Here is a 27,208-nt window from a genome sequence, read left to right as displayed (position 1 = left end):
CTTTTTTTTTTTATTGGAGTATATTTGCTTTACAATCATTGAAGTTTAAAGTAACCATTTAAATTACTAATGGGGGAAACCATGAAGAGTCTTGGCTCTCTTGAAACCCGATTTTCTGTACCAAGAAAAGACAGTGAAAAAGTACATAAAGTTCACTTTGGTCCAGTTCACTTCCAGTTGACCAGTTCACTCTGGTCCATAAGTTGTTTGAAACTGGAGGGTGACTTTCCTTATAGAATCATAATTAGAATTGCCAGTTACATTCTCTGGGCAGCTCCCAGACATGTCTCTAATACATACCCCAACTGAAATAGAGACGACAGCCATTCACAGTCAATTACTAGCAATGCTGGCATTGATATTTAAAACCAAAAAGAAATACAGCTAAAAAATACAATCCAATGTCTCTTGAATGCTGGAGACTGAGGAAAAGTAGGGAAGCAACTGAAATTTTTGTGACCATTCTGAAAAAGACTTTTAGGGCAGGTTTTAGTGTCGATGAACTCTTATTAGTTTTTGCTTGTCTGAGAAGTTCTTTATTAGGTACTTCATTGGCTTTAGGGTTTGCTGCTCTTAGTTCATTATACCTAATTGCACTTTCAAATGTCCAGTTTACCTTTTCCCTGATACAGACATATTAACAGTGCTTTTTTCATATTGACTGGCTAGGACTGGACCCATCCTGTTTTAATTCCTTAATGCTCAGAACGTGAAGTTGTCCTCGACAAATGTTCCTAGCACAAATGAGCGTGGAAAGCTTTTTCCCCACCCTGGGGTATTAAAACAAAAATTATAAGACTACAGGAAAGATGACAAGTATTTTAAAGAAGACGTCAATGTAGATGTGAGGAGACAAAGAGACAGAGTCAAGTCGACAGGAAGTGGGTGAGGTGATGTCAAGCAGAGAACGTGGATTCTGTTTGAAGAAGACCAGTGGGGGACTTCCCTAGTGGTCCAGCAGTTTAGACGCCGTACTTCCACTGCAGGAGGCATGGGTCCGATCCCCGGTCAGGGAAGTTCCATATGCCTCAGGGTGCGGCCAAAAAAAAAGAAAAGAAAAGAATACCAGTGGGACCGTAGGAGTAGAAGGAAGGCTGAAGGACCTCCAAGAAAGAGCAGGTGGTCAGGAGGTGCTCACAGTTATGCAGTGCGCCCAAATCAGGTGCTTGTATAACTCAAGGCACGATAACATTGTCAAAAACGTCATTCCTTATGGTAGAACAATCTATGCCATAGTTTTCTCTCTCTATCTTAAGACTTCCCTCATGTCTTAAATAATTTTTAGAATTAACTATAATGCAGAAGGGATCATTAGCATTATTTGTTCTACCATCTGCCTTTGAATCTGTCATTATATTAGAATAAGTACATAATGGAAATCTTTTTTTTAAGGACACATCAAAAGGAATTTTAAATGCTGTATTAATAATGAATTATATCAAGTCCTAATGCATTTTAGTGCCTAAAGGTCAAGAAAGTCTACTATTATAATCATGCTCAAAACAAAAGGGAAATTGGGAGAAGCTTTTCAGTTCCGTCCCTAAGCTACATATGGACACACTGCCATGTTGACACGGCCCAGACAAACGAGCAGCATGGGAGAAAAACCAAATGATGAGCCTACCGTGAATGTCTTCCTCGCATACGGAGCCCCGGGAGTCAGGAGTTCCTCAGAAGTGACGGGTCTTTTTAACACTGTAAGACAGACACAGTGTCAAGGTACAGACCCTTCTGAGCCCTCTGTTCTTTCATTCAGCAGATGTTTACTGAATGCCTCATGTGTGACATCGGTGACCAAAAGTGGCAAAGATCCCTGCCTCCCAGTTTATATTCTAGCTGCACAGCGGCAGAAAATATTAGCAAACATAAATAACCCTAAACCTAACTTACAGAGCTACAGAAAGCACAGACGGGAGCAGGGGGAGGGGAAGCAAGAGTGCCAGGGGTGGGGTAAGGAGTGGCTTGACATTTTTCTATAAAGGAAAAGACCACATTTTCTAGTTCCTGAATTTCTTTCTCTTAGACCTTGATGTGCATTCAACATGTCAAAATTACGAGAAATCCTTAAAGATGTTAAAAAAAAAAGAGAGAGAGAGAAATCCTGACTCTGGCCATCTGATAACCGTTTCCACCCCATACAAACCCCTCCCCCATCATACCATACACACCCCATTCACCAAAGCCTCACGGATTTCCTTATTAATACCCCAGATTGCGGGTATGCACTGCCTTTTGCCTTGAATCGTAACACTGGGGAACTCTTCTGCATAATTAACATGTGCTAGGTACTATGTTAGGCGCTTTAAAGATATTCTATTATTTAATCATCACAAGAACTAATGGGTTCATTTCATCCTTATCCCTATTCTATTTGGGAGGAAACAGAAGCTGAGAAAAGTTAAATAGCTTGCGTCCAAGGCCTCAGAGTCAACGGGAAGCAGAATTAAGATTTAAACTCGGGCTGCCCTGGTGGCGCAGTGGTTGAGAGTCCGCCTGCCAAGGCAAAGAGAAGGTGTCCATGGTTGAGGATTCTGACCTTTTTATTCCCTGTCACTCAACTGCCTCCAGGCCCCTACCCACACAATCCCCTCTGGGGTTTATGAACGTGGATGTAGGAATCACACTGTACTTGTGGTATTTGACAGTATCGACCATTTATTTTTATTACACTTTTTCCCTATTTTTATTGAGATATAATTGACATATAACATTATATAAGTTTCAGGTTACAATATAATGGTGCATATATTATGAAATGATCAACTACTCCAGTTGACATCATCACCTCACATGGCTACAAACTTTTCTTTTTCTTGAAATGAGAGCTTTTAAGATCTACTCTCTTAGCAACTTTCAAATATACAACCCAGTATCATTAACCATAGTCACCTTGCTGTACATTACATTCCCCAGGACTTACCTATAAACTGAAAATTTGTACCTTTTGACCCCTTTCACCCATCTGGTCCACCCAACCACCAATCCCCGCCCACCGACCAACCCCCCTCTGCCAATCACCAATTTGTTCTCTGTATATATGAGTTTTTTGTTAGATTCCACATACAAGTGAGATCATATAACATTTGTCGTTCTTTGCCTGACGTACTTCACTTAGCACAATGCCCTCAAGGTTCATTCATTTTGTTGCAAATGGCAGGATTTCCTTCATTTTTATGGCTGAATAATACTCCGTTGTGTACGTGTGTATATGTATGTGTGTGTGTGTGTGTGTGTGTGTGATATTTCCTTTATCCATTCATCCATTGATGGGCACTTAGGTTGTTTCCATGTCTTGGCTATTATAAATAATGCTGCAATAAACATGGGGGTACAGAGAGCTTTTCAAATTAGTGTTTTCATTTCCTTTCGATAAATACTCAGAAGTGAAATTGCTGGATCACATGGTAGTTCTACTTTTAATTCTTTTTTAAGGAACCTCCATACTGTTTCCCATAGTGGCTACACCAATTTACATTCCCGTCAACGGTGCAAGAGGGTTCCCTTTTCTCCACACCCTCTCCAGCATTTGTTATATGTGTTCTTTTTGATGACAGCCATTCTGACAGGGATGAGGTAATATCTCATTGTGGTTTTGAATCACACTATATTGTAATATTTGGCAACAATACTGATCACTTAATACACTTTCTCTCATGTTAAAAAATGTAGAAACTTTGAAACCTAGGGAATTATTTCTAGCTTACTCTTTTCATATCCTTGGCAACTTATTTACTCATCACAATGATACTGATTATGTTACTTTCTGTAGCACTTTCTTTATCTGAATTAGGGCATTTATATACAGTGTTAAAAAATATATCCTGATGGATATCTAATGATTAATTTTTTTTTTTTTTTTTTTTTTTTTTTCGGTGCGCAGGCCTCTCACCGTCGTGGCCGCTCCCGCTGCGGAGCACAGGCTCCAGACGCGCAGGCTCAGCAGCCATGGTTCACGGGCCCAGCCGCTCAGCGGCATGTGGGATCCTCCCGGACCGGGGCACGAACCCATGTCCCCTACATCGGCAGGCGGACTCCCAACCACTGCGCCACCAGGGAAGCCCTCTAATGATTAATTTTAAATGCCTTACTGTGAAGCCTGCTTACCTGCTTGAGAAAAAAAAAAATCACAGATGAGCTCCCTGCATCTTGGGAACACTCTTAGAGTAAAAGAGAAGCTTGTCAGAATACAGGTAAGACGTAGGACTTATGAACCACAATGAAGACCTGACAGCTTTGGTCCTTTGAGACCCAAAAAAAGGCAACCTGACCTTTCTTTAATGCCTGCATATCAGTAATATTTTCCCTTTGAGTCAAGGGCATAAGGAGAAAGAGGAAACAATGCAAACCTACCTCAGGGAAGATGAATGTGTAATTTAAGCAACTAACACTTTGTTCCTTCTTCTACTCTGGTAAGCATCAAAAACATGTAAAATGGCTTGAGCACAATTAACCCTTTCCTGAAATTGAACGCTTCTGATTCTCACTTGGAGGTATCAGATTTCTACCAGGGCTGCAAACATGCTACTTCAAACAAAATAGTTCTTCTCATTCTACCTTATCAGCAGTGCTCTATTAATTGAAAAACCTGGTAATATATGGGTGCTGGAAGATTTTCCAGCCAGAGACAGTGTGGAAGCAAGTTTCTTCATTCACTTGCAAGTTACAACTTTATTCTTAGAGCTAACCCTCCAAAAGACAGCAAAAGAAGAAGAAAAAAAGAAAAAAAAAGTTAGATGAAGAAAAATACCTAGACAACAGCATTAGATGACTGTTTTCTCTTAAAGCCCTTTAACAACATCTATTTGTCCTTATTCTCATGAGTGCATTTTTTTTTTCCTCAAAGAGATGATGTGCTCACTGAGGGATGGGGTCATGACCTCTCATCTTTGTATCCCCAACATCTGGTAATAAGGAAACGGCATGAACAAAGGAACAAAGTGCCTTTCCTGAAGGTGATACAGGGAACTGAGGGTGGACAGGGCACTAAACAAATGGAGTGGAAGGTGTTTTCAAGGCCATGGTTATCACGATGGACCAGGCAAGCTAATCCTGGAAAGGAGGTGGGTGAGCACAGTGAGAAGGTGGTGGTATCGATGGGTTACAGGTTCCTGTGGGGCTTGAAGAACAGATTAGATCTAAGTACAAGTTCATTAACAATCTTTGTGCCTAGGTTTTTTTTCTGGAATGTAAAAGCCATGGAGGTTGATGAGTAGAGTTTGAAACCCCAAGGCACCAAGAGTCCACTGCAGGGGTGGCTAGGTTTGCAGAGATCCAAGCTTCTTCCTTAGGGGTGCGGAGACCCAACAGATCTTTGCATCAGTTGCAGTCTGGGGCAGCGCTATCTCCCCTGCTGTTTGCTGCTCAAACCTTCCTTCAGGACTGAGTGTTTCCTCCCAGGGCTGGGACTGCTAACAGCAGACAGCCGTCAGACAGCCAGTGTTCTCAACTGTCCTTGGAACTCTCTCTCCAAAGACAGCCGCTTTGCCCAGGTCACGCCTTCCTCCCAGGGGCAGCCAACATCCAATGACTGATCAAGGTGAGGGTATAAAAGCCTGGCCCCCTCACCCCGAATCGGGACAACTCTCAAAGACCATCCCAACTCCAGAGCTCCACCTGGGGCGAGCCGCAGCCTTCACGGGGACTGTACTGCAGCCCAGTTCTCCCTCGGCCCAAACCCACGTCCTTCCCTTGCATCCAAGGGGTGCTGTCCCCCAAGAGCACAATGTAACAAGATACTCCCACGCTAGTCTCCCTCTGCCTGAGAATCCGCTTCCCGGGGAGCCCCGCCTGCACGCAGGCCCAGGTCCCCCACAGTCACGGTCAGAGACGGGGCCGCTTGTCAGCCACTCACCAGACTTGGGGTTGCAGAGCACGGGGGGGCTGCCGCTGGCGGGGGGGCTGCCGCTGAAGTAGCCGCTGCCGCCGCAGCTGCTCATGCTGCTCCTCCGCATGGCAGACACGATCTTGACCTCCTTGCTGGGGCTGACTGTGGGCCGGGAACACACAGAGTCACCGACGGTGATGGTCTCGGCTCCCCAGAGCACGCACGCCGGCTTTCAGCTGCCAGGTACAGTGAGGCAGGTCACGTGTGCCGGAATAAAGCACTCTGGCCTTGGCGTCGGAAAAGCAAGGGTTTGAGTGGCAGCTCTGCCCCTGACGAAGAGCACAGCCTGGGGCCATTCCCTCCGGTTTTCTAAACGTACAGTTTCCCCAACTGTAAAGTGGGCAGAATGCCATCTCATGGGACTGGTGCAAGGAGTGGATTATGTATTTAGAAGTACTCAGTTACGTAAAATATTATTTTAAGAACTACCAAGTCCACGCTAAGCATCCCTGAGAGGATGTAAATTAAGTGCTGGCGAGACGCTTAATGAGTTAACAGTGATGATAAGTGCCTCCCGGTTGAAGATTAAATCTTTAATCACCCAGAGCCACAGAAGGAGATTAAAACACAGAGCACAACTTCAGGCTTTGAAGGTGTATGTGAGGCAGCAGCTTCAGTGATATGATCTCGTTTTCTCCACTATGGAGTTGGCTGGCTCTCAACGAGGGAAAGACAGCAAGGCATATGATCCAATGAAAGAAACCATGGAGATTGCTCTGCTCAGTGCCCGGCACATGGGAAGCACAAAATCAAGGCTGGCTTTTATGGTGACCACGGTTACTGTATCCTTATCATCATCATCACTTGTTCACGTCTACGGGGCCCACTGAAAAACAGGCAAACCTCAGTACCAGCGAAGACGTGAACGGTTCCTCTGCAACTGCAGGAGACGGCAGCCTTAGGGACACACGGCTGGTGCGCATCTAAGCACAGGCCTAGGCTCCTGACCGTTGGCTAGTGTTTACTTTCCTGGAGTGGCTATTGGCTCCTTCTCTGCTCCATCCCAGCTGTGTCTGAGGAACCTGGGATGTAGAAGGTTGGGTAGGAGCCAGTATAATATAAGCACTGGGATAAGACAGAACTGGTGCAAGACCCAGCCCTGTCCATCACTTTCTAGCTGTGTGACCTTGGGTAAGCCACTCAACTTCTCTATGCCTCAGTTTCTTCACCTGTAAAATGGAGACAAGAAAAGTCTTTCCTCGAAGAGTAATAGTGAGAATTAAGTGAGAAAATGTATGCAACTAAGCTTGGATCTGTGCCAAGGGCACAGAAAGTTCTCAATACATCTAGTTGTAAGTGTTCTCACGGTCCGCTCCTATTCATAACCAAGACACATTTTCATTTTGCTCTGGGTTTTGGGTGAAGCCCATAACTTCCAAACCTTATGCCAATCCATTTCTCAAGTCAATGTCAAATTTTCAGAGGAGTTGAAGATATCCTGTTAAGCACCTCACACACTTACACAGAATGACACATCAAGTTAACCTTTTCTGGGTGAATGGGTATTTTTATATTTTGTTTAAATGGGGTTATCTTTGCGAACATAAGTCATCATTTCTGTCCAGGTTAATTGTCAACATGGGACAGTCTGACCTAACATATAATGTCCCAGGCTGTGCTTTCTGAGCACCCGTGTCTACCTTTCACAGTTTTAACTTGTTCTGTGTGATGGATTGATAATCAGTTGCCTGTTAGTTGTATATGCCCTAAGAAGACTTTATTCATCCTTAAAATATATAGCTTCTCAATGCTGTGACTTAGAAAACTGGATAACTAACGATATGCAAGGATTGTTTGTAAATGAAAGTAAATAAGATAGGAGTGAGAGCTTGAGTGGCCTTCTATAATTCAAATACATAGTGTTATAAAAACAGACTTCTTAGCATGTATGTTGGCTGCACAGAACGATCTGGTTGTATGTGTGTATGGTTTCTTTTGGGGGGAGTAATAAATAACTAAATAAAATTTTGGTTATAAATAAATACAAATTTGCTGGAGAACAGAATTTCACAAAGGTGAGTTACAACTATGCTATTTCTCAAAAGACAGGTATATATGATCAAACAAACAAGGGAACTGACATACCTGACATAAAACTGGTAGATTTCCGATTGTCATGGCTCTGCTTCCTCAGGCAGAAGGGGCTGTCATGAGTTTCCTGGGAGGAGGGGGATTTTTCATTGAGCAGCTCCATCAGTCTTCGCCTCCGCCGGAAGTTCATTCTGAACTGGTAGAGAAGATTGCTGTCCACAAACGGGTGCTTGTTGGACACTGGGGAGAAGAAACAGTAGATGAGGGCTGCCTGGCCACTAAGCACTGTAGCCAGGAGACTCCAGCCAACAGGAGGAAAAGTCTTGAGAAAGGGTTTAGTTCTACAGATGTCCCAGGAGCTTGTAGTCCACACATGCTCCCAGATTCTTTCCACATGTCATGCATTTAAAAAATCTGCTAACCAATTCCTCTGGGGGAACTCTGCCTGATCTCACCCCAATCTAAGCTATACTCCTCCTGGTATTGTGCAGGCTCCTACTTTACCTCCATCTGAGCACTTGTCTCAATGAGCACACGCTCTCATTGTCCCTCAACTTCTCTGTCTTTCCCACTAACCTCTAGGCTCTTTGGGGCAGTGATCATGGCTTCACTTAGTCATGTGTCCACTGGGCCCAGCACACTGCTTGTCCCAGAGCAGCACGGCCATTCATTTTTAAACTTTTTATCTTGTGATAATTATAGACTCATGGAGAGTTGCAAAATAATATAGAGACCACATAGTATATGATTCCATTCATATGAAATATCCAGAACAAGGAAATGTACAGACACAGAGTAGACTGGGTGGTTGCCAGGGGATGGAGGGGATCTAGGGGGTTGGGGATGTTAACTAAAGTGTGAGATTCCTTTTTGAGGTGATAAAAATGGTCTAAAATTGACTGTGGTGATGCTTGCATATATCTGTGAATATACTAAAAACCAATGAATGGTATGCTTTAATATGAGTGAACGGTATAGTACGTGAACTATATCTCACCAAAGCTGCTGAAAAAATCAGCAGCAACAAGAAATAGTAGAGTCCCCATGTACTCTTCACCCAGATTCCCCCAATGGTTTCATCTTACAGAAATAACTAAAGTACAATATCAGACAAAGACATTGACATTAGTGCAATCTATAGACTTTATTCAGATTTCACCAGTTTTTACATGCACTCATTTGTGTGTGTGTGTGTGTGTGTGTGTGTATTTTTAGGCAATTTTATCACATGTACTGATCTCTGTAACCACCATACTCAAAGCACAGGACTGTTCCATCATGACAAAGGGACTCCCTCATGCTAACCCCTGATAGCCTCCCACCCCAAATCCTTAATGTCTGGCAACCATTAGTATGTTCTCCACCTCTGCAATGTCACCATTTAGAGAATTTTATAGAAATGGAATTAAACATTATGTAGCTGTTTAAGATTGATGCTAAATGAATGAATGGCTATCCAGATAAAGGCTGGTTACTTCCCAAGGAAAATCTACACTTTTGAGCACCTAATCGCTCCAGGCCATCAACTCAAAATCAATAATAACACTAGCTAACCTTCATACAGCATTTTCTATGAATTCAGCATTATTTTAAATGCTTTATTTGTATTAATTCCTTTAATTTTAACAACAGCCTGGGGTATAGTTACTGTTACTTTCTTCCTTATTTTTTGATGAAGAAACTGAAGCCCAGAGATAGGAGTAAGACCCAAAGAAGACACAGTAAATGGCAGAGGTAGAAATATAACTACAGTATCTGACTCCAGAGTTCAAGTTCCAAATTATTACTCTCAACCGCCTCTCTGAAAAACAATTCCTGCGCTTCTTTAGGTTCTCATAAAGAACTGAAGTAATGTTACATAAAACTGCTAATGTATGGCTACCAGGCTAAATTTACATCCAATTCTACATTACCATTTATATCTCGGGGATCTATTGTGATCTATTCGCAAGTTTATATTTTGAGTTCTAATCGTGGAGTTGTGAAACAAGCAAGACATCAAGCTCCAAAAGCCATGTTCCTAGGTCATTTTGTCTCTGGGAAGTAACCAGGAACCCTGCAAACTGGCCAGCGTCATGCTGAAGTCCCAACCCCCCAAAACTGAAAACAATTGAATAGATTTTACAAAAATATATATATAATAAGCACGTGAGAAGCTCAACCTCATTAGTTAATATGGAAATGCAAATTGAAATCACAATGAGATGCCACTTCACACCCACTAGAATCACTAAAATAAAAAGAATGACAGCATCAAATGTCGGTGAGGATATGGAGCAACCAGAACTCTCATTTTGCAGGCAGGAATATAAATGGTAAAACCAGGTTGGAGAATAGTCTGACAGATCTTATAAAGTTATACACATATCTACCCTATGTCCCCACAATTCTTAGGGATCCACCCAAAACAAATGAAAACATATATCGCCCAAAATGTTCATTGCAGCCTTATTCATAATAGCCAAAAACTGGGGACAACCTGTCCATCAACAGGAGAATGGATAAGTAAATTGTAGATACAATGAAACACTACTTGACAATAAAAAGGAATGAGCTGCTGACACATAAAACAACGTGGATTAATATCAAAAGCATTAAGTTGAGTGAGGAAAGTCAGACACAAAAAACATACACTGAGTGACTTAATTTACATGAGGTTCAAGAATAGAGGAAATTCACATATAATGATAGAAATCAGAAAGGGGAAGGGGAGAGGATTGACTGGAAAGGAGTAGGAGGAAACTTTCTGGGGTGATGAAAATGTTCTATATCTTGTTTTTACATGAATATATACATTGTTAAAATGCACCAGACTAAACATTTAAGATATGTATATTTCATTGTAGGTTAAGTATATGTATGTTAATAAAAAGGAAACAAACAACAACAACAACAAATCTTATAAATGGACTGGGAGACTAGGAACAACAGAGTCTTCACAGGGACTTCTCTGGTGGTCCAGTGGTAAAGAATCCGCCTTCCAATGCAGGGGGCACGGGTTCGATCCCTGGCCAGGGAACTAAGATCCCACATACCGCAGGCAACTAAGTCCGTGCGCCACAGATACAGAGCCCACGTGCCCTGGAGCCCGCGGGCCACAACTAGAAAGAAGGCCATGCACCTCAACGAAGACCCCGCATGCCGCAACTAAGACCCGACATAGACAAAAATAATAAATTAATTAAAAACAAAAACAAAAACAAAAAATAGAGCTTAACACTGTAAACCCACATTGCCAATATAAGATGGTACATAATGTTAATGCCCAAATAATCATTTGGCTATTAACCACTGGGCATACGGTCAGTTTCAGAAAGGAGTGGTCCTATTATAGTATAATTCACCCACTTAATGTGCATAGTTCTATATATATTCTAGTCTATAATATATTCCCAGAGTTGTGCATCCCATCCTCACAATCAATTTTAAAACATGTCCATCACCCCCAAAAGAAACCCAACACTCCTTAGCTATCACTTCCGATCTGCCCATAACCCCTAGGCAACCCCTAGGCAAGCACTAATCAACTTTCTGTCTCTGTAGATTTGTCTATGTTGGGCATTTCATATAAATAGAGTCATATAAGATATGGTCCATTGTGACTTGCTTCTTTCGTTTGGCATAATGTTTACAAGGTTTATCCATGTAATGCCACGTATCGGTACTTCACTACTTTTTACTGCCAAATAATATTCCATTGTATGGACATACTATATTTTGTTTATCCATGCATCAGTTGATGGACACTTGAGTTGTTTTCACTTCCTGGTTATAATGAATAATGTTATTAACATTCATATACAAATTTTTGTGTGGACGTATGTATTCATTTCTCTTAGGTTTACAACTAGGAGTAGAATGGCAGGATCACATGGTAACCCTATATTGTATGCCAGATTCTTCTCCAGAGAAGGTTGCCCCATTTTACATTCCCACCAACAGAGTAGGGGGTCCTAATTGTTCCACACCCTTAGCAACCCTTGTTATTCTCTATCTTTTTTGTTACGCTTGTCCTACTGGCTGTGTAGTGGTATCTTACTGTGATTTTGACTTACACTTCCATGATGGCTTATAATGTTGAACATATTTTTATGCGCTTATCGTCTATGTGCCTATCTTCTTTGGAGAACTGTCTATCCAAATCCTTTGTCTATTTTTTAATTGGATTGTCTTTAAAAAAAAGAGATTTATTTTTTAAAGCAGTTTTAGGTTCACAGCAAAACAGCAGAAAGTGCAGAGTTCTCATATACTCTCTGCCCCCCAACACACAACTTTGCTCTACCATCAATTATCGAGAAAGGAACAGATGTTACAATTGATGAATGTACACTAATACATCATTGTTATCCAGAGTCCATAGTTTACATTAGGGTTCACCTTGATGTTGAGCATTCCACAGATTTTGTCAGATGTATCTACCATTATATTGGGTTGGCCACAAAAGTTCATTCAGGTTTTTTCTGTAAGATGTTCCGGTATATAGTATCATGCAGACTATTTTTTGCTGTTCAAACAGGCTCTACTAGCTATGCTAGTAGCTTACCTGCTATATGTCACCGTACTAACTTTACAAATATCATACAATACCGTCCTCACAATCACTCTGTACGTGATTCACAGTGCAAGAATTGAGACTGAAGTTACTTCAGTAACTTCCCCAAGGCCACACAACTTTGGCTTCTGATCCAAAAGCAACGTGGTTACTTAGAAACACAGGCCACAAGAGATTGGAAAAGACTCTAACGTTATAGTAAAATGCCGCCTTATCCAACACTCAACTTCCATGTTCATCACAGAGTACATTTTAATTTTCTTTCTGTCGCCCATACACCTAGCGATCGGCAGTCTTTTCATGACACCACACTGTAGTGTAATATGGGTTTATTTGCTTGGGGGAGCACATCTCTTTCCCCAACTAAGTCACTCTGCTTGAGAGCCTGGGCTGTGTCTTAATCATTGTGGCAACCTCAAACCCTAGACTACTACACGTTTGGGTCAGAGTAGGTGCTCTGTAAATGGCTAGAAGTGAATTGTCCATGGTGGGTAGACAAAGGGATACGAAGCACACCCAGAATACAGCTAACCCTGAACTACCTAGTGGCTAGTTATGTAGTAACCAGTCAACCTGTGGGCTCATGGTATGTCATGAAGAGTGTGTTGGGCCATGGGGAAATTGCAACATTAAGGACAATGGATTTAGTTTTTCCTAAAAATAAGTATATTCCATTTAAAGGCTTTCATTTATTCTAAAATTATATCATCACAACTTTTTTGTTGTTCATTCACCCGCCCATTTATTCAACTAACATTTATTGAGTCAGGATGACTATATGCCAGGTATTTTTCTTGCCCAGTGTTTTATGAAATTATGGTAAAAACAGAAGTTCTCTTTTTTAAGTATTCATTCTTGGCAAAAAAATTTTTTTGGACTGTGAAATTCAAAAATTCTATAAACCACTGGGAAAATAATCTAATACAATGTATTAAGAATCACGTTAACCCTCTTATCAATAATGTTTACTGGTTCAACAGCCTCCTTGGGTATTTCACAAACAGAATCACATCGCTTCTAGGTCAACACCAGCAAATGCAATCTAGGGTTGCGACTGTATTTATCATCCACATTTGCTAATCAATAACTCTTCTGGTTACACGAATATCAGAGTCTCAGAAATGTGGGTCCCTATCAAGAGAGTACACCCTGCTAAAATTTAACTTAATGATTCATATAGGTGTTTCACAATCTTTAAATGGTGATAAACTATTCACTTCAGCTAAATGAATGATGTCGGCCACAAAGACAAACACATCTAATTCAGTGATAATTCTGCATGTTCTCAGTAAACAATACATTCTTGCATTCAGGAGATACTAAATGCATCTTGAACCAAAAGATAAGCCAATTACACTTTGATATGATATCTACAAATAGTAGCTCTTTCAATAGTCAAGTTTTTACATAAATTTAGCACATTACTACATTCAATAATACTATAATACGGGACTTCCCTGGTGGTGCGGTGGTTAAGAATCCACCTGCCAATGGAGGGGACATGGGTTCGATCCCTGGTCCAGGAAGATCCCACATGCCACAGAGGAACTAAGCCCGTGCACCACAACTACTGAGCCTGAGCTCTAGAGCCTGTGAGTCACAACTACTGAAGGCGGTGCCCCCTAGAGCCCATGCTCTGCAGCAAGAGAAGCCACTGCAATGAGAAGCCCGTGCAGCAACGAAGACCCAATGCAGCCAAAATAAATAAATAAATGAAATATAAATAAAATTTTTAAAATGCTATAATATAATTTTATAGATAAGTTATTTATTTCTGGCAACCTGTTCTGAGTTTAGGATGATTTTTTAAATCCTCAAGGTGACTTTGGCAACAGTATCTTAAATTATAACCTGAAAATACATGGTACTGTATATAGCCTTATTAACACCTATTGTTTTGTCTTTGTACAGTGAATTACACAAAACATTGGCTTTGGTATAAATAAATCCAGAAAAGCATTTGACTCTAAACGAATTCCATAACAGATAAAAGTACCTTAAAAATATTTTTAATTGAAGTGGAAATTTGACTACCAAGTTAACCTCCTCAGGCTTTGACTACTGAGTCAGAGATTAATTCACCCCCATTCCCCACCTCCCCAGTATGGTACCACCTCTATCTTAAAGGGTAAACATACTATCTAAGATAAGATACAAGGACTAAGTTTAAATAGGCTTTACTCATCACATTCTCTTTGCAGTAGTGTACATGACCTTAAACATGACCAAATCAGGGAAAACCAGGACTGGATGAGATAGTAGACTATCCATGTAAAGCATAATGTCAAGCAGATTGTAAGAAAGGCAATAAATTGCACTTTTGGGGCTTCCCTGGTGGCGCAGTGGTTAAGAATCCACCTGCCAGTGCAGGGGACACAGGTTCGAGCCCTGGCCCGGGAAGATCCCACATGCTGCGGAGCAACTAAGCCCCTGCACCACAACTACTGAGCCTGCGCTCTAGAGCTCACAAGCCACAACTACTGAGCCCGCGTGCCACAACTACTGAAGCCTGCGCTCTGGAGCCCGTGAGCCACAACTACTGATCCCGTGTGCCACGACTACTGAAGTCCGCAGGCCTAGAGCCCGTGCTCTGCAACAAGAGAAGCCACGACAATGAGAAGCCCGTGCACCGCGACGAAGGGTAGCCCCTGCTCAGCGCAGCTAGAGAAAGCCTGCACGCAGCAATGAAGACCCAACGCAGCCAAAAATAAATAAATAAATAAATAAATAAATAAATATACATGAAAAATAAATAAATAAGAACATTCAATTAAAAAATTGCACTTTTGTTATTTTACAACGACTACTGTTGTCTTTACTGTGATCATCATTTGCTGGTGATATACTGCCATGTGACTTATGGGAATTCAATTCTGTGAGACACTACATTTAACGCCCCACTTCAATTTTCAAGGACTTATTTGGGTGTTAGGGCCTCGGGAGCAGCCACATGAAGGTCTCCATGTGTTCATCCTCCAGCTGTGTGTCTGGCACAGATGGAGTCAAATTCTTCTCTCAGAAGAGAGAAGTGACAATTGCATGTGTTACTTGCATTGTTTTCAATGAATTACTTGACTTTTAAAAGGATTCTTTATTTTTTACCCTCTCATTAAAAGTTTAATAACATGAACAGAGTTTCATACATTTGCTTCGTTTGTGAGTGTAGCCCTAGGTATAACAAAGATAATCGTAGCTACAAAAGCTAAGAGTGCAGGTAGACAGCTATATTACAGCATCAATCAATCACACGTGACATCATTCATTTATTCAACCGAGTACCTAGTAAGTGACACGCAGGACCCCAGCCATCTATCCTAACATGCTGATTGGAATGACACCTTCGTCTGCTCATCCTTTCAAGCTCATCAATACCAAAGTCTTCTAAAAGAGACATTGTTTCACATAAGAAGAAAGCAGTTAAGTTGGGATTTTTCTGAAAACTCTCTTAATGCTAAATAACTTTTAGAAAACAGTATCATGCAATGAAAAGCAAAGGTTCTAGAGTCAGAAAAGCTCGGTTTTGCTCCCAGTTCTGCCACCTTTACGAACTGAGTGATTAGGGCAACTTACTAAATTTAAGCCTCAAATTTTTTGCATAGTTTTGCTGTGAAGAAGAAATGGGATAATTTACATAAGAGATTTGAAATGGTATCTGACATATAGTGTTTTAAGTGTTCTTCTCAGATTCCTAAAGATTGACTTTAGCTTTTGGTCACTTAAGTTCTTGCACAGAACCCATTTCTTCTGTCTTTTCTGCCCTTCTTTTAAGAACACTTTGCCCAGCTCCCACGAGCAGTTCTGTCATCTCTCACTTGAGAAAAATATGAAATCTTAACCAGATGTCCAGTTCAAGCTTGGCAAGTATCCCACTGGAAAATAATTAAATCTCAGAAGTCAAAGAAAAGCGAGAAATAAAGGAGTGAGTTAAGACACAGGAAGTTTTAAGAATTAGTTTAAGGAAGCCAAAGATTTCTTTTGTTTTGCCATAAATTACATATGTAGAGTCTCAAGAAATAAAAATGGCTAAAGGGCATATAGTTTATATTCCAGAGAGAGATGCAGTGATTCTTTCTACACTTTAACATGACACTCTCCAAATGAAATGCAAAAATCATTTGCTACATAAGCAAGTTGCTCTTTGTTAAACACAGAAGAAATACCCTAAGAGCTAAGGGGGAAAAAATTAAACAGAAGGAAAGAAAAATCAAGGAGGAGAACAGTGACTGGTGCCTCTAAATCTTGAGGTCATTCCAATTCTTCATTTCTTAGATCCCAATGCTATACAGGACCTATATATTAGAGTAAATGTTGTGACATATATAATTTAACAAATTTCATTCTTTGCTCCTTGAGAATATATATATATATTTTTTTAAATGGGCACATCACCACTGTTTGCAGCTATACAAATTTGGAACCAAAATTGATGTCTAGCAATAGAGGAATAGTTGACTGAATTGCTCCTGGAGAAGATTAATCTCTAAGCAGGAGGAAGTAAGGAGAGACAATGTTCAGCTCAGTATCTACTGTTCTAGTTGTGCTTTTATCACAGCTGTAATTGAAAACTGACAACTTCTTACTCATCCAATTTATAATTTCTGGGACTTTCCAAGCATTCTCTTTTTATTGGTGGAATTCTCTAGGGGCTTGGCTTGGCTTAGTATTAAGTGAGACATAAAACAAGAGGAAAAGCAGAAACAGCCAGAAAGCTGAAGCAATGTAAATACAAGACAATCTTATTGCTTAGGGAAATGGGGGCTTTAGAAGCACTAAACTCCCAATGTTCATATTTGGTAAAAGAAAACAGATCCCTATTCACTGTATGCCTTCACTTTTTCAAAAAAATTAATTTATGTATTTAGTTTTGGCTGCATTGGGTCTTCGTTGCTGCACACGGGCTTTCTCTAGTTGTGGCGAGCGGGGGCTACTCTTCGTTGCGGTGCGCGGGCTTCTCATTGCGGTGGCTTCTCTTGTTGCGGAGCACGGGCTCTAGGCGCTTCAGTAGTTGAGACACGCGGGCTCAGTAGTTGTGGCTCACGGGCTCTAGAGTGCAGGCTCAGTAGTTGTGGCGCACGGGCTTAGTTGCTCCACGGCATGTGGGATCTTCCCGGACCAGGGCTCAAACCCGTGTCCCCTGCATTGGCGGGCAGATTCCTAACTACTGCGCCACCAGGGAAGTCTGCCTTCACTTTTCAGAAAGCATGAGGGGAACGTCATGGAGTCTACCAAAATCATAAAGTGACACAGTTCAGATATATTCTTTTGGTGGATAATGTGGCTACATTTTTTCTCTTATAAATTATTAGGATGAGTTAGCAAAGAAAGGAATTTTTAAAAGCTGATTATCTGAAAGAAGGAGAATTGGCTTCTATTCCATTCACACATATGTTCTAAGGATGAATATAAAAACTCATCATCTTAAGCCCTGTAAGTTCCGCTGAATATAAGACATTTTAGGCTACTTATCTAGCTGGAGAGAGGAAGATCACATACCTTCATCCATCCTTGAAATGTTTGCTGGCAGATAACATAACACAACAGACATCATGAAATAAGTAACTGAATCCAGCAGTGTGATAAGAAAGTAAGAAGGTGGTGGTGAGGAAGGGGGAGGGGGAAAGAATGTGTGTACATCAACTGTCCCCTGAATAGCACTTCATCAGAACTTTTAAAAAGTTTTAGAATTTAGAACAGTCAAAAGAGGGCTTAGACAGGGGAATAAGGATAATGACTATTATAATGGGGAAGAAAAAAGACCAGCAAAGGATGAGGCTGGGGGGGCTGTGACTAGTCCTGCAAGCTGGTGTCAACGCTAAAACGTCTTCAAGGTCATCACCTTCCAGGCAGAAGGCCCTCCCTGGCTGTGATTAACATCGTTATCATCAGAACATCGCACAGCAGCAAAGGTGGGCATGGCTCACCACTTCACCCAGTGTGCAACGGTGGGTGAAGGATCTTTCTGGGCCATCAAGGATGTCACTCTATCCTACCACTGGCTCCATTTCCTCTCGCTTTCTTTTTTATATCCCACTGATCCTTATAGCTCCTCCTGAAAGGACATTAGCACCTACAGACATTGCTTAAGAGGACTGACAAACTTTAAGGATTAAGAGGTGGCAGATCTAGTCCTCAGACATTTGCGTTAATAAAAGGCAAATAAATTCTGCCTATGAAACTGCTGCACCTTCCCTGCCAGCAAAAGCTTTCAGTTGTTTCACATGTCCAGGTATGGATTTGCACTCTTTTGCCTCCCTGCTCCTGCTAGATCACAGTCCTACAGAGTCCAAGCATTTTATGTCACTTAGTACGCTGCACATTTAAAAAATTGTCAGAACTAAAATACATAAATATTATGCTTTTTAAATCATGTGTCTGTTGGAAAATATGAATTGAGCATTAATTACAACAGAAGATGAAAGCTATTCTTTCAAGAAAATCTAAACTGTACTTAAAGCCATAACTACCCATCTCAAACCATCCTAAAGGGATGCAGGAGTTGAAAGAGCTCTGTTTTCCAAAGCAGCGCAAGTCCTTGATTCGAGGTTAGGCAATTATGCCACACAAGGACAGTTAGGTGCCTGGGATACAAAACTCTTCAAAAGGCGATACCAACAGTCAGTCAGAGAACTAAAATAATTACTTCCTGAGTACTGACAATATTAAGAAGAGGATATGAAAGCAGAAAATTGATTTTAGGGCATAAAGTTCTATGAATTGATATTACTGAAACAAAACACTTCATAGACACAAAGTTAGAACCCAATTACACTTATTTAATTGGCTGAAGGGAGGAAAGGAGATGGAAAAGAGGAAAAAGGATCCAAGTAACTTCAGTAAGATTGCAGAAAAGATGAAAATCAAAACATGACATTGTAATTGTACGGGTTTCTGCTGCTTCTGTGTCTTACTGCGAGAAAAGTAAAGGTAATAAACAGATGCAAGGTCAAATTATATTTTATTCTTCTCTATGCATCTTTAAATAACAGCTGGGTGCATTCCAAAGCCTAGAACCTCATGTTGTTAGTGATAAAATTCAGAACAAAGAGCATGATTTTCAAAAATGAGGTTGTTTTTCAGAGACTAATTCATATTGTAAGTGCAGAGAGGTCTGAAAACAAATTTACTTTGTCTGGCAAATGAAATCCTTCATATGCGTAATTCAATGAAAGAAATCTGTAACTCTGTTCTAGAGCCTTTGGAATTGTTGGCATAAATCCAAGGGCCTTCAGTGTTGATTTATTTTTAAAAGTATATATTCAGCATAGAGTATGTATAAGATATTAAGACCAGCAATGGATGAGGCCATTAAACGTATATTAATCTCTACCCACCAAGGCATCTGATGATGAGGATATATTGATGATAACAATAATAAGAGTAGCAATCAGCTAACATTTACTAAGTGGTACACATGGCATGATTATATCATTCAGTTCTCAAAGCAGCAGAGAGAGCTATTATAATTATTTGTATTTTACAGATGAGATTACACAAGGTCAACTTGCCCAAGGTCCCATAGTCATTAACTGGAAGATCCAAGACAGAAGCATTGACAGATTAACTCTGAAACCCCATCCCTTAATCTCCTCCCTAGACTGTCTCCCATCCCATAATAATGCCAAATGAGGAGGCAATGAGCTTACAAACACCAGAAAGCAGTCTGCTTTTTCCTCATTTATTCCTGTCGCCAGGTAACAGAAGACAACTTGGCTGGGCATGTTTTCTACAGAATTCTTCACCAGGGTAAAATGTTGATTACCTTGGAATTGCTTATTAAAAGGACAAAGAGACAGCATGGTAAACACCCCTCTGCCTACAGATGGTCTTGGGTTGAACACTGGCTTCACTCTTTACTAAGTTACTTAACGCCCCTGAACTTCAATTTTATTCATCTGTAAAATGAGTTGAAGAGGTAATGAAACAACATAGGTAAAAGGCTTATTAGAGTTTCTGGTACATAGAAGCATTCAATTAATGTTAGCCATGTGTGGGCTTCCAATTGAGGGCCCACCCAGGTGTCAGTGCCCAAAGGATACCTTTCTAATCCTTTTCAGACTTCACCTACGTAAGCAAACCTTCTGGCAGCAACTCTAGGTGGTCTGTGGGAAAAGAAGGCATCCTACCTAAACCAGATAAATTCAGCACGGCCAGCAACGTAGAGAAGGACATCCAATGTGATGCTGGAGGTATTAGAATAAATCCTACTCAAAACCACTAGCTGTGAAAGCCCACCAAAGCCTTATTCCCAGATGATATCTGCTTACCATTCCCAGAAAGGTTACCGTATAACCTGTGCGTGCTTTAGCGTAATTTATCAGGTATTCCATATGAAACTGGAGAGACTAGGACCCTTGCAGGAGGAAGATGCAGACGTTCAGAAAAGGAGGATGACAGTGGTGAGATTTAGTAGCTTTTAAAAAAATAAGTCTCCATATATTTCTATATTATTTATACTTGTACTCATCTTAAACAAAAAAGGAAAATAGGAAACACCTCACCTACTTTTTTTCCCAGTAAACTTTATGTTTTAAAATAATTTTAGATTTATAAAAAAAGCTGTAAAGACCGTACAGACAGTTCCCATATATCCTTCACCCAGCACCCCCTGACGTTAATATAACCATGATATAAACTAAGACAAAACTAGGTCAAAACTAAGACATTAACACTTGTACATCCACCTGCTTTAAATCTAGCTTAGAGCTACCAGGAGCTCAGAGTGAGGACAGAAGAAACAAACTGTTCCTTGGAAGCCCATGTTTCAGAGGGAAGGTCACTTAGTTACTTAATGAAAAAGACACTTGTCCTTGTGGCTGACAATGCTAGCTGCTTGTCCAAAACCCATTTTCCCTTTCTTCCTCCTTTATTATTTGTACAGGGCAGCAGTGTGCCCAGCTAACAGCATTAGATTCACTGATTGCCATCCGGCGAACGAGTCCATGTTGACACAGATCTGGCCCATGTAATGTCAGTAGAAATCTCTGGGAAAGGTGACTCTTCCTAAATAAAGAGGAACCTTTCTGTTCAAGCAGGCATTACTACATTTTCTCTTATTTGTAGCAAAACACAATTCTGTTATTGTTCCAAACTCAGGTCCGGACACAGAAATCAAAGGCTTAGAAAACAAACACTTTCTGTTTATCTGCAGCCCACACCTTGTAACAAGCTATGCTTTACTCGGAAGCCAAGAGCAATTAGACAGAAAGTCTTACAGGCATAAGATATGCCTTCCAGCAACTCGGCTCTGATTCCCTGGTGACAGAAGTGGTTATGGACAGCCCCTGGGTCTCAGTGTTTCCATCTGCGGAAAATAAATTACAGTAACTTCTTTTAACCAAAGCAAGTGAAATTAATAAATATATGGGAAGCCACAGCTCTCTGGAAGACAGGGCTGCAGTGATGCCCGTGCACCGTGAATAAATAATATTGTTCTGCTGTCAGCAAAAATCCAAAGGATCCCATGACAAAGACTAGGAATTTAAGAAAGTGCTCCTGAATTTGGGTTCATATACTGGATAAGCCCATTCTGAGCAAAAAGAGAACTGCTGGGGCTCCCCTGGTGGCTCAGTGGTTGAGAGTCCACCTGCCGATGCAGGGGACTCGGGTTCGTGCCCCGGTCCAGGAAGATCCCACATGCCGCAGAGCGGCTGGGCCCGTGAGCCATGGCCACTGAGCCTGCGCGTCCAGAGCCTGTGCTCCGCAACGGGAGAGGCCACAACAGTGAGAGGCCCGTGTACCGCAAAATAAAAAAAAAGAGAGAACTGCTGAGTTCAGATCCAGTCCAGATGATCTCAGTCAACAATTTCTGATTTGTGGAAATATTAAAAATATTTAATCAAAGGAAATATTTAAAAAATCAGAGAAAAAAGAAAACATGACTGTGAAATCACTGAGCTAAAGAAGAGAGAAGAGGGACTTCCCTGGCAGTCCAGTGGTTAAGACACCTCACTTCCACTGCAGGAGGCACAGGTTCAATCCCTGGTCGGGGAACTAAGATCCCACATGCCTCACGGCAAAAAATAGGAAAAAAAGTAAAAAAGAGAGAGAGAAGAATTGTTGCCATTCCAGAAACTTGTGTGGCTGGCCCCCAGGTTTACTTGGGTGTCCAAACTGGTACAGCAAAATAGAGATACCAAGGTGCTTCCTCAACACAAACTTATAGGCATTTCAGCTGTCGGGGAACAAAGATCTCAACAAAGATCTCTGAGCTAAGGGGCTGAAAAGTGGAATACACACTCACTGGGATACCACCATACTCTGTGCTTTGCTCAAAGGTCTAGAGCTTTGCTCTCCAGAATGGCTGACAAGCACCAGAAATGTGGCAAGGAGCTATAAGTGTAAAATACACACTGGATTTGGAAAATTGAATATGAAAAAAAAGAACATAAAAGAGCTGATCGCTATTTTCCATATCGATTATATTTTGAAATAACATTTTGGAGATGATGAGTTAAATATGTATTATTAAGGTTAATTTCATCTGTTCCATTTTACTTTCACCTGCGGCTACTAGAAAATTTAAAATTACATATATGGATTGCATTTGTGGCTTTCATCCTATTTCCATGGAAAATAGGATCAGTCTAGGGGCTGGTACCTCATAGGAACAGATCAGCTAACAAACAAGTTCATCCCTTTAAGTGTAGCACTTTGAGAGCCATTTGTCCTAGAAGATAATTCTTATCCTGAGCTCTTGACAGCCAAGTGGTCAAAAGTTGTTGGTATTGCTGTCTGCTTCCCCCCCACACACACTATCTCCCTGCCCTATTTCCTTCATTTTGATGAGGAAGTACATTATGTTCCCACTTGACAGGAATCCTTGCTTGAGGTTAAGTTCCCAGCAACTGTGGAAGAGGACTTCAGAGAGACAGGAGTGGTTTTGCCAGTGGCCAAAACCAATACCCAGACCCCCTTCTTTGGCCTGGTGGCTTTGGTCATTTCCAATCAGACTGAAACCTAGGCCACAGCTAAGGGAGTGGCTAAAATAAAATGGAAGGAATATAGATTCTGATATGCAGGCTTTCCTCGGGTGGAAAGGAGAAAGGAGAGGGGCTGGGCTCCTTGTTGGGTCAAATGTCATTACTGGGACAGAGAGAAAGAAAGTGAAGGGGACCTTTTCAGAATAAAGCTAGATAAAATGTTAGAGTCTTTAAAATGTTATGTCAGGTTAAAAATAATATATATAAGCAATTTTACAAAAAGATTACTCTCCATTTTAGATTAAAATTGCTTATGATATTAATAAAAGTATTTTTCCAACTGTAATAAGGATGTGTGTGTGTGTAATCCCTTCTTAAATTTTAACTTAATACTGTTCTATAGTCACATTGATCAGAGTTTACATATGGTCAGGTTTTTTTTTTTTTTACAATTTTTAAATTCATTTAAAAATTTTTTAAATTAATTTACTTATATTTTTGGCTGCATTGGGTCTTCGTTGCTGCACGCAGGCTTCCTCTAGTTGCGGTGAGCGGGGGCTACTCTTCGTTGAGGTGCGAGTGTTTCTCATTGCTGTGGCTTCTCTTGCTGCGGAGCACAGGCTCTAGGCGCGCGGGCTTCAGTAGTTGTGGCTCACGGGCTTAGCTGCTCCGTGGCAAGTGCGATCTTCCAGGACCAGGGACCGAACCTGCGTCCCCAGCATTGGCAGGCAAATTCTTAACCACTGTGCCACCAGGGAAGTCCTGTTTTGCTTTTTACTTGAAGTACAGTTGATTTACAATATTGTGTTAGTTTCAGGTGTACAGCAAAGTGATTCAGTTACACATTTTTTTTCAGATTCTTTTCCATTATAGGTTATTACAAGATATAGTTTTCTGTGCTATACAGAAAATCTTTATTGCTTATCTATTTTATATATTTATATTGGTGTGTCTGTTAATCCCACACTCCTAATTTATCCTTTACCCTCCCTACCTCTTTCCTCTTTGGTAACCACAAGTCTGTTCTCTATATTTGTGAGTCTGTTTCTTTTCTGTAAAGAATTTAATTTGTATTGTTTTTTAGATTCCACATATAAGTGATATCACATAATTTTTGTTTTTCTCTGACTTCCTTCGCTTAGTATGATAATCTCTGGGTCCAACTATGTTGCTGTAAATGGCAATATTCCATCCTTTTTTATGACTGAGTAATATTCCTGTGTGTGTGTGTGTGTGTGTGTGTGTGTGTGTGTATGTGTGTGTGTACCACATCTTCTTTATCCATTCATCTGTCAGTGGACACTTAGGTTGCTTCCATGTCCTGGCTATTGTAAATAGTGCTGCTATGAACATCAGTGTGCATGTATCTTTTCAAATTACAGTTTTCCTCTTTTCTGGGTATATGCTCAGGAGTGGGATTGCTGGATCATATGGTAACTCTATTTTTAGTTTTTTAAGGAACCTCCATACTGTTCTCCATAGTGGCTGCACCAATTTATTCCCACCAACAGTGTAGGAGGGTTCCCTTTTCTCCACACCCTCTCCAGCACTTATTTGTAGACTCTTTGGTGATGGACATTCTGACCAGTGTGAGGTGATACCTCACTGTAGTTTTACATATGGTCAGTTTTATACCGGATAATCACTCCATGGTATCAACAGACTTCAGCTTGTTGATCCATTTCTGGCAGAAGAGGGGAGGAGGGAGCAGGGCGGAGGCAGCTAGAAAGAAGGAGCGTCTCCAAAGGACTATAGGTCAGAACACAAAAGACAACCCAGGCACACTGCCTGAGACAAACGTATCAGCTAAGAAAAACTGAGTTAAAGTGAGTGGCTAAGAATTGAGAGCCCTAAGTGGCAGGTGGGAGATTTTCTAGAGGAAGAACTAAGAGAGACCTCAGTGTGGCGAAGATGAAACGGCCGTGAGAATAATCGTCATAACTGCTCAAGGAGAGCCTGGGTCCCACACAGGAATCCCTGCCCAAACTCCCAGCCTCCCAGCTGAGAGAGGAGCTCCCTCAAGATTGACACAGGGTCAGAGCTAGAAAAAAGAGAATGGAGGCAGTTTGTCCTTAAAGGAGAACCTCTTAACTTTTTGCTCCCCCCCCCACCCCCAATCTCCCCTTGAGGGCTGTGGTCAAGCTCATGTCCATCAGTAACCAGGAGTGAACACCACTGTGCTTCTTGACCAGGAGGAGAGGGAAGGGGCACATTAGAATCAGCAGTCTGAACTGTCCATTCCACCCAGGAGATCCTGACATATTGTTCTTTTAATAAACTTGAGACCCCAGCCTCCAGGTCCCTCCAAAAATGACCACCGAAACCCAGCTGAGTCCTTAAATTACCATGTAAGGCCAGGAGACTGCATACTTTCATAAGCTTCAACTGCACAGAGATTGTGTGCATGTGTTTTTAAGGTTTCCTTGTGCCTCTTTAACAAGGTCACGTTTGGGCAAACTGAAGACCATGTACTGCAGCGGCCACCGGCCCACAAGCTGTCAGAAGCAAGGCAGGAGTCGGTAGGGGCCCAGGCTACAGAGCCACAGTCTGTATCTAGAGGATCAGTTTCTGGACACCTGACAAAAGCTATACTGATGTCAACTAAGGAAAGAAATATTTACAGGTATGACACTGTTCACAAAAGACCTCTATTCTTTGCACATAACACCCTTCTTTTGGAAGATTACATAAGATGAGGCATCTCTCACTCCTTTCATACCTTCTAAAAGTCATGCCTTTGTGTAGCTACAGACCTGCTGTCCTTCAACAAAACCAATACTATACTGTGTGCCAAAGTATTAGCCTGTGACTTTACCAAGGAAACCTGTTTCCTTCTGTTTGCATTGTGACAGCAGGCTGGCTGTGTCCGTTTTTCTTCCTGCTTTGGATTCAGCTATAATAAAAAGTAAAACAGAGCCAAAGCCTATCAGAGGGCACAGTAGGAAAATTCCAAGAAATTTTAAATCGAGAAAGGAAAAAGTTACAGTAGATAACAGCTGCTGATAAAGATGACACTTGAAATATTAATTATTGAAAGCAGATTATGGAAATATCCTACCCAATCTTTATTTTCTTCTATTCAGAGTATAAAATTTAGGAGCTGAGAATGATTAGGCTCATGGCAAATGCTTAAATATTGTCATCTAAAGCAACAGGGAAAATAATATCAAGTGAATTGATTTGGGGGGAGGATTAAATGAACTGATAGCAGTAAAGGACAGCCTGTCTGTTGCTTTCGCCTGCCCAGCCTGCCTTGTGGTAACAGAACTTGCAAGAAAAAAATTTTTTTTTCTTTGGGTGGAACAACGACCCACCACCACTTGGTTAGTCTGTCAGTCAAAGGGCCCTGCCTATCCAGGGGGCAAGAGGTGGGCATGTGACCCAGACTCAGCCAATCAGAGTTGTTCTCTAGAGTTTAGTCTCCAGAGAGAGGGCCAGCATAGGCAGAAAATAGCTAGCACTGGTTTCTTAGCTGTAGGTGTCTGAGAGGGATTGCCCTTCATCACTAGTTCCTCACAACTGGATCCCCAAGAGCTGCTCCAGTTCTTCTCCAGGCAGCTTGGCTTTCCAGTGCTTTAACTATTAGTTCGCTCTGCCATATATTTGAAGCAAATGATGATTGAGGCTGCTTATATTCAAAGAACTCTAGCTGGTGTAAACACCCAACGGTGTGCCTGGCAAATGGCAAATCCTCAAAAAGTGGTCACTACTGTCGTTCATTTGTTCTACACATTTTTTACTGAATAGCTAATATATAAGTGCCAAGCCATGGGGGATACAGAGACAAGAAAACAAATCCTTTTTTTTTTTTTTTTTTTGGCT

General features: G+C 41.2%; 1 protein-coding gene across 3 annotated transcripts in view; it reads right to left on the bottom strand.

Annotated features, from left to right (window-relative positions):
* DEPTOR (DEP domain containing MTOR interacting protein) overlaps positions 1-27,208 on the bottom strand; it is a 145,926-nt gene that overhangs the window by 44,640 nt on the left and 74,078 nt on the right. For all 3 annotated transcript variants that reach the window (XR_004346516.1, XM_032610322.1, XM_032610323.1), the window contains exons 5-7: positions 7,970-8,155; positions 5,852-5,986; positions 1,625-1,695 (exon numbers count right to left, since the gene is read on the bottom strand). Coding sequence is in view for 2 of the 3 variants with exons in the window: in XM_032610322.1 (XP_032466213.1) it covers positions 1,625-1,695; positions 5,852-5,986; positions 7,970-8,155 (392 nt within the window). In the remaining variant the exon portion in view is untranslated. The remainder of the gene's footprint in view (positions 1-1,624; positions 1,696-5,851; positions 5,987-7,969; positions 8,156-27,208) is intronic.

Source organism: Phocoena sinus, chromosome 17 (genome assembly GCF_008692025.1).
Source record: "Phocoena sinus isolate mPhoSin1 chromosome 17, mPhoSin1.pri, whole genome shotgun sequence".
Classification (NCBI taxonomy): Eukaryota; Metazoa; Chordata; class Mammalia; order Artiodactyla; family Phocoenidae; genus Phocoena; species Phocoena sinus.
The sequence above is the reverse complement of the archived record's forward strand: the minus strand, read 5'-3'. Positions and strand labels throughout refer to the sequence as shown.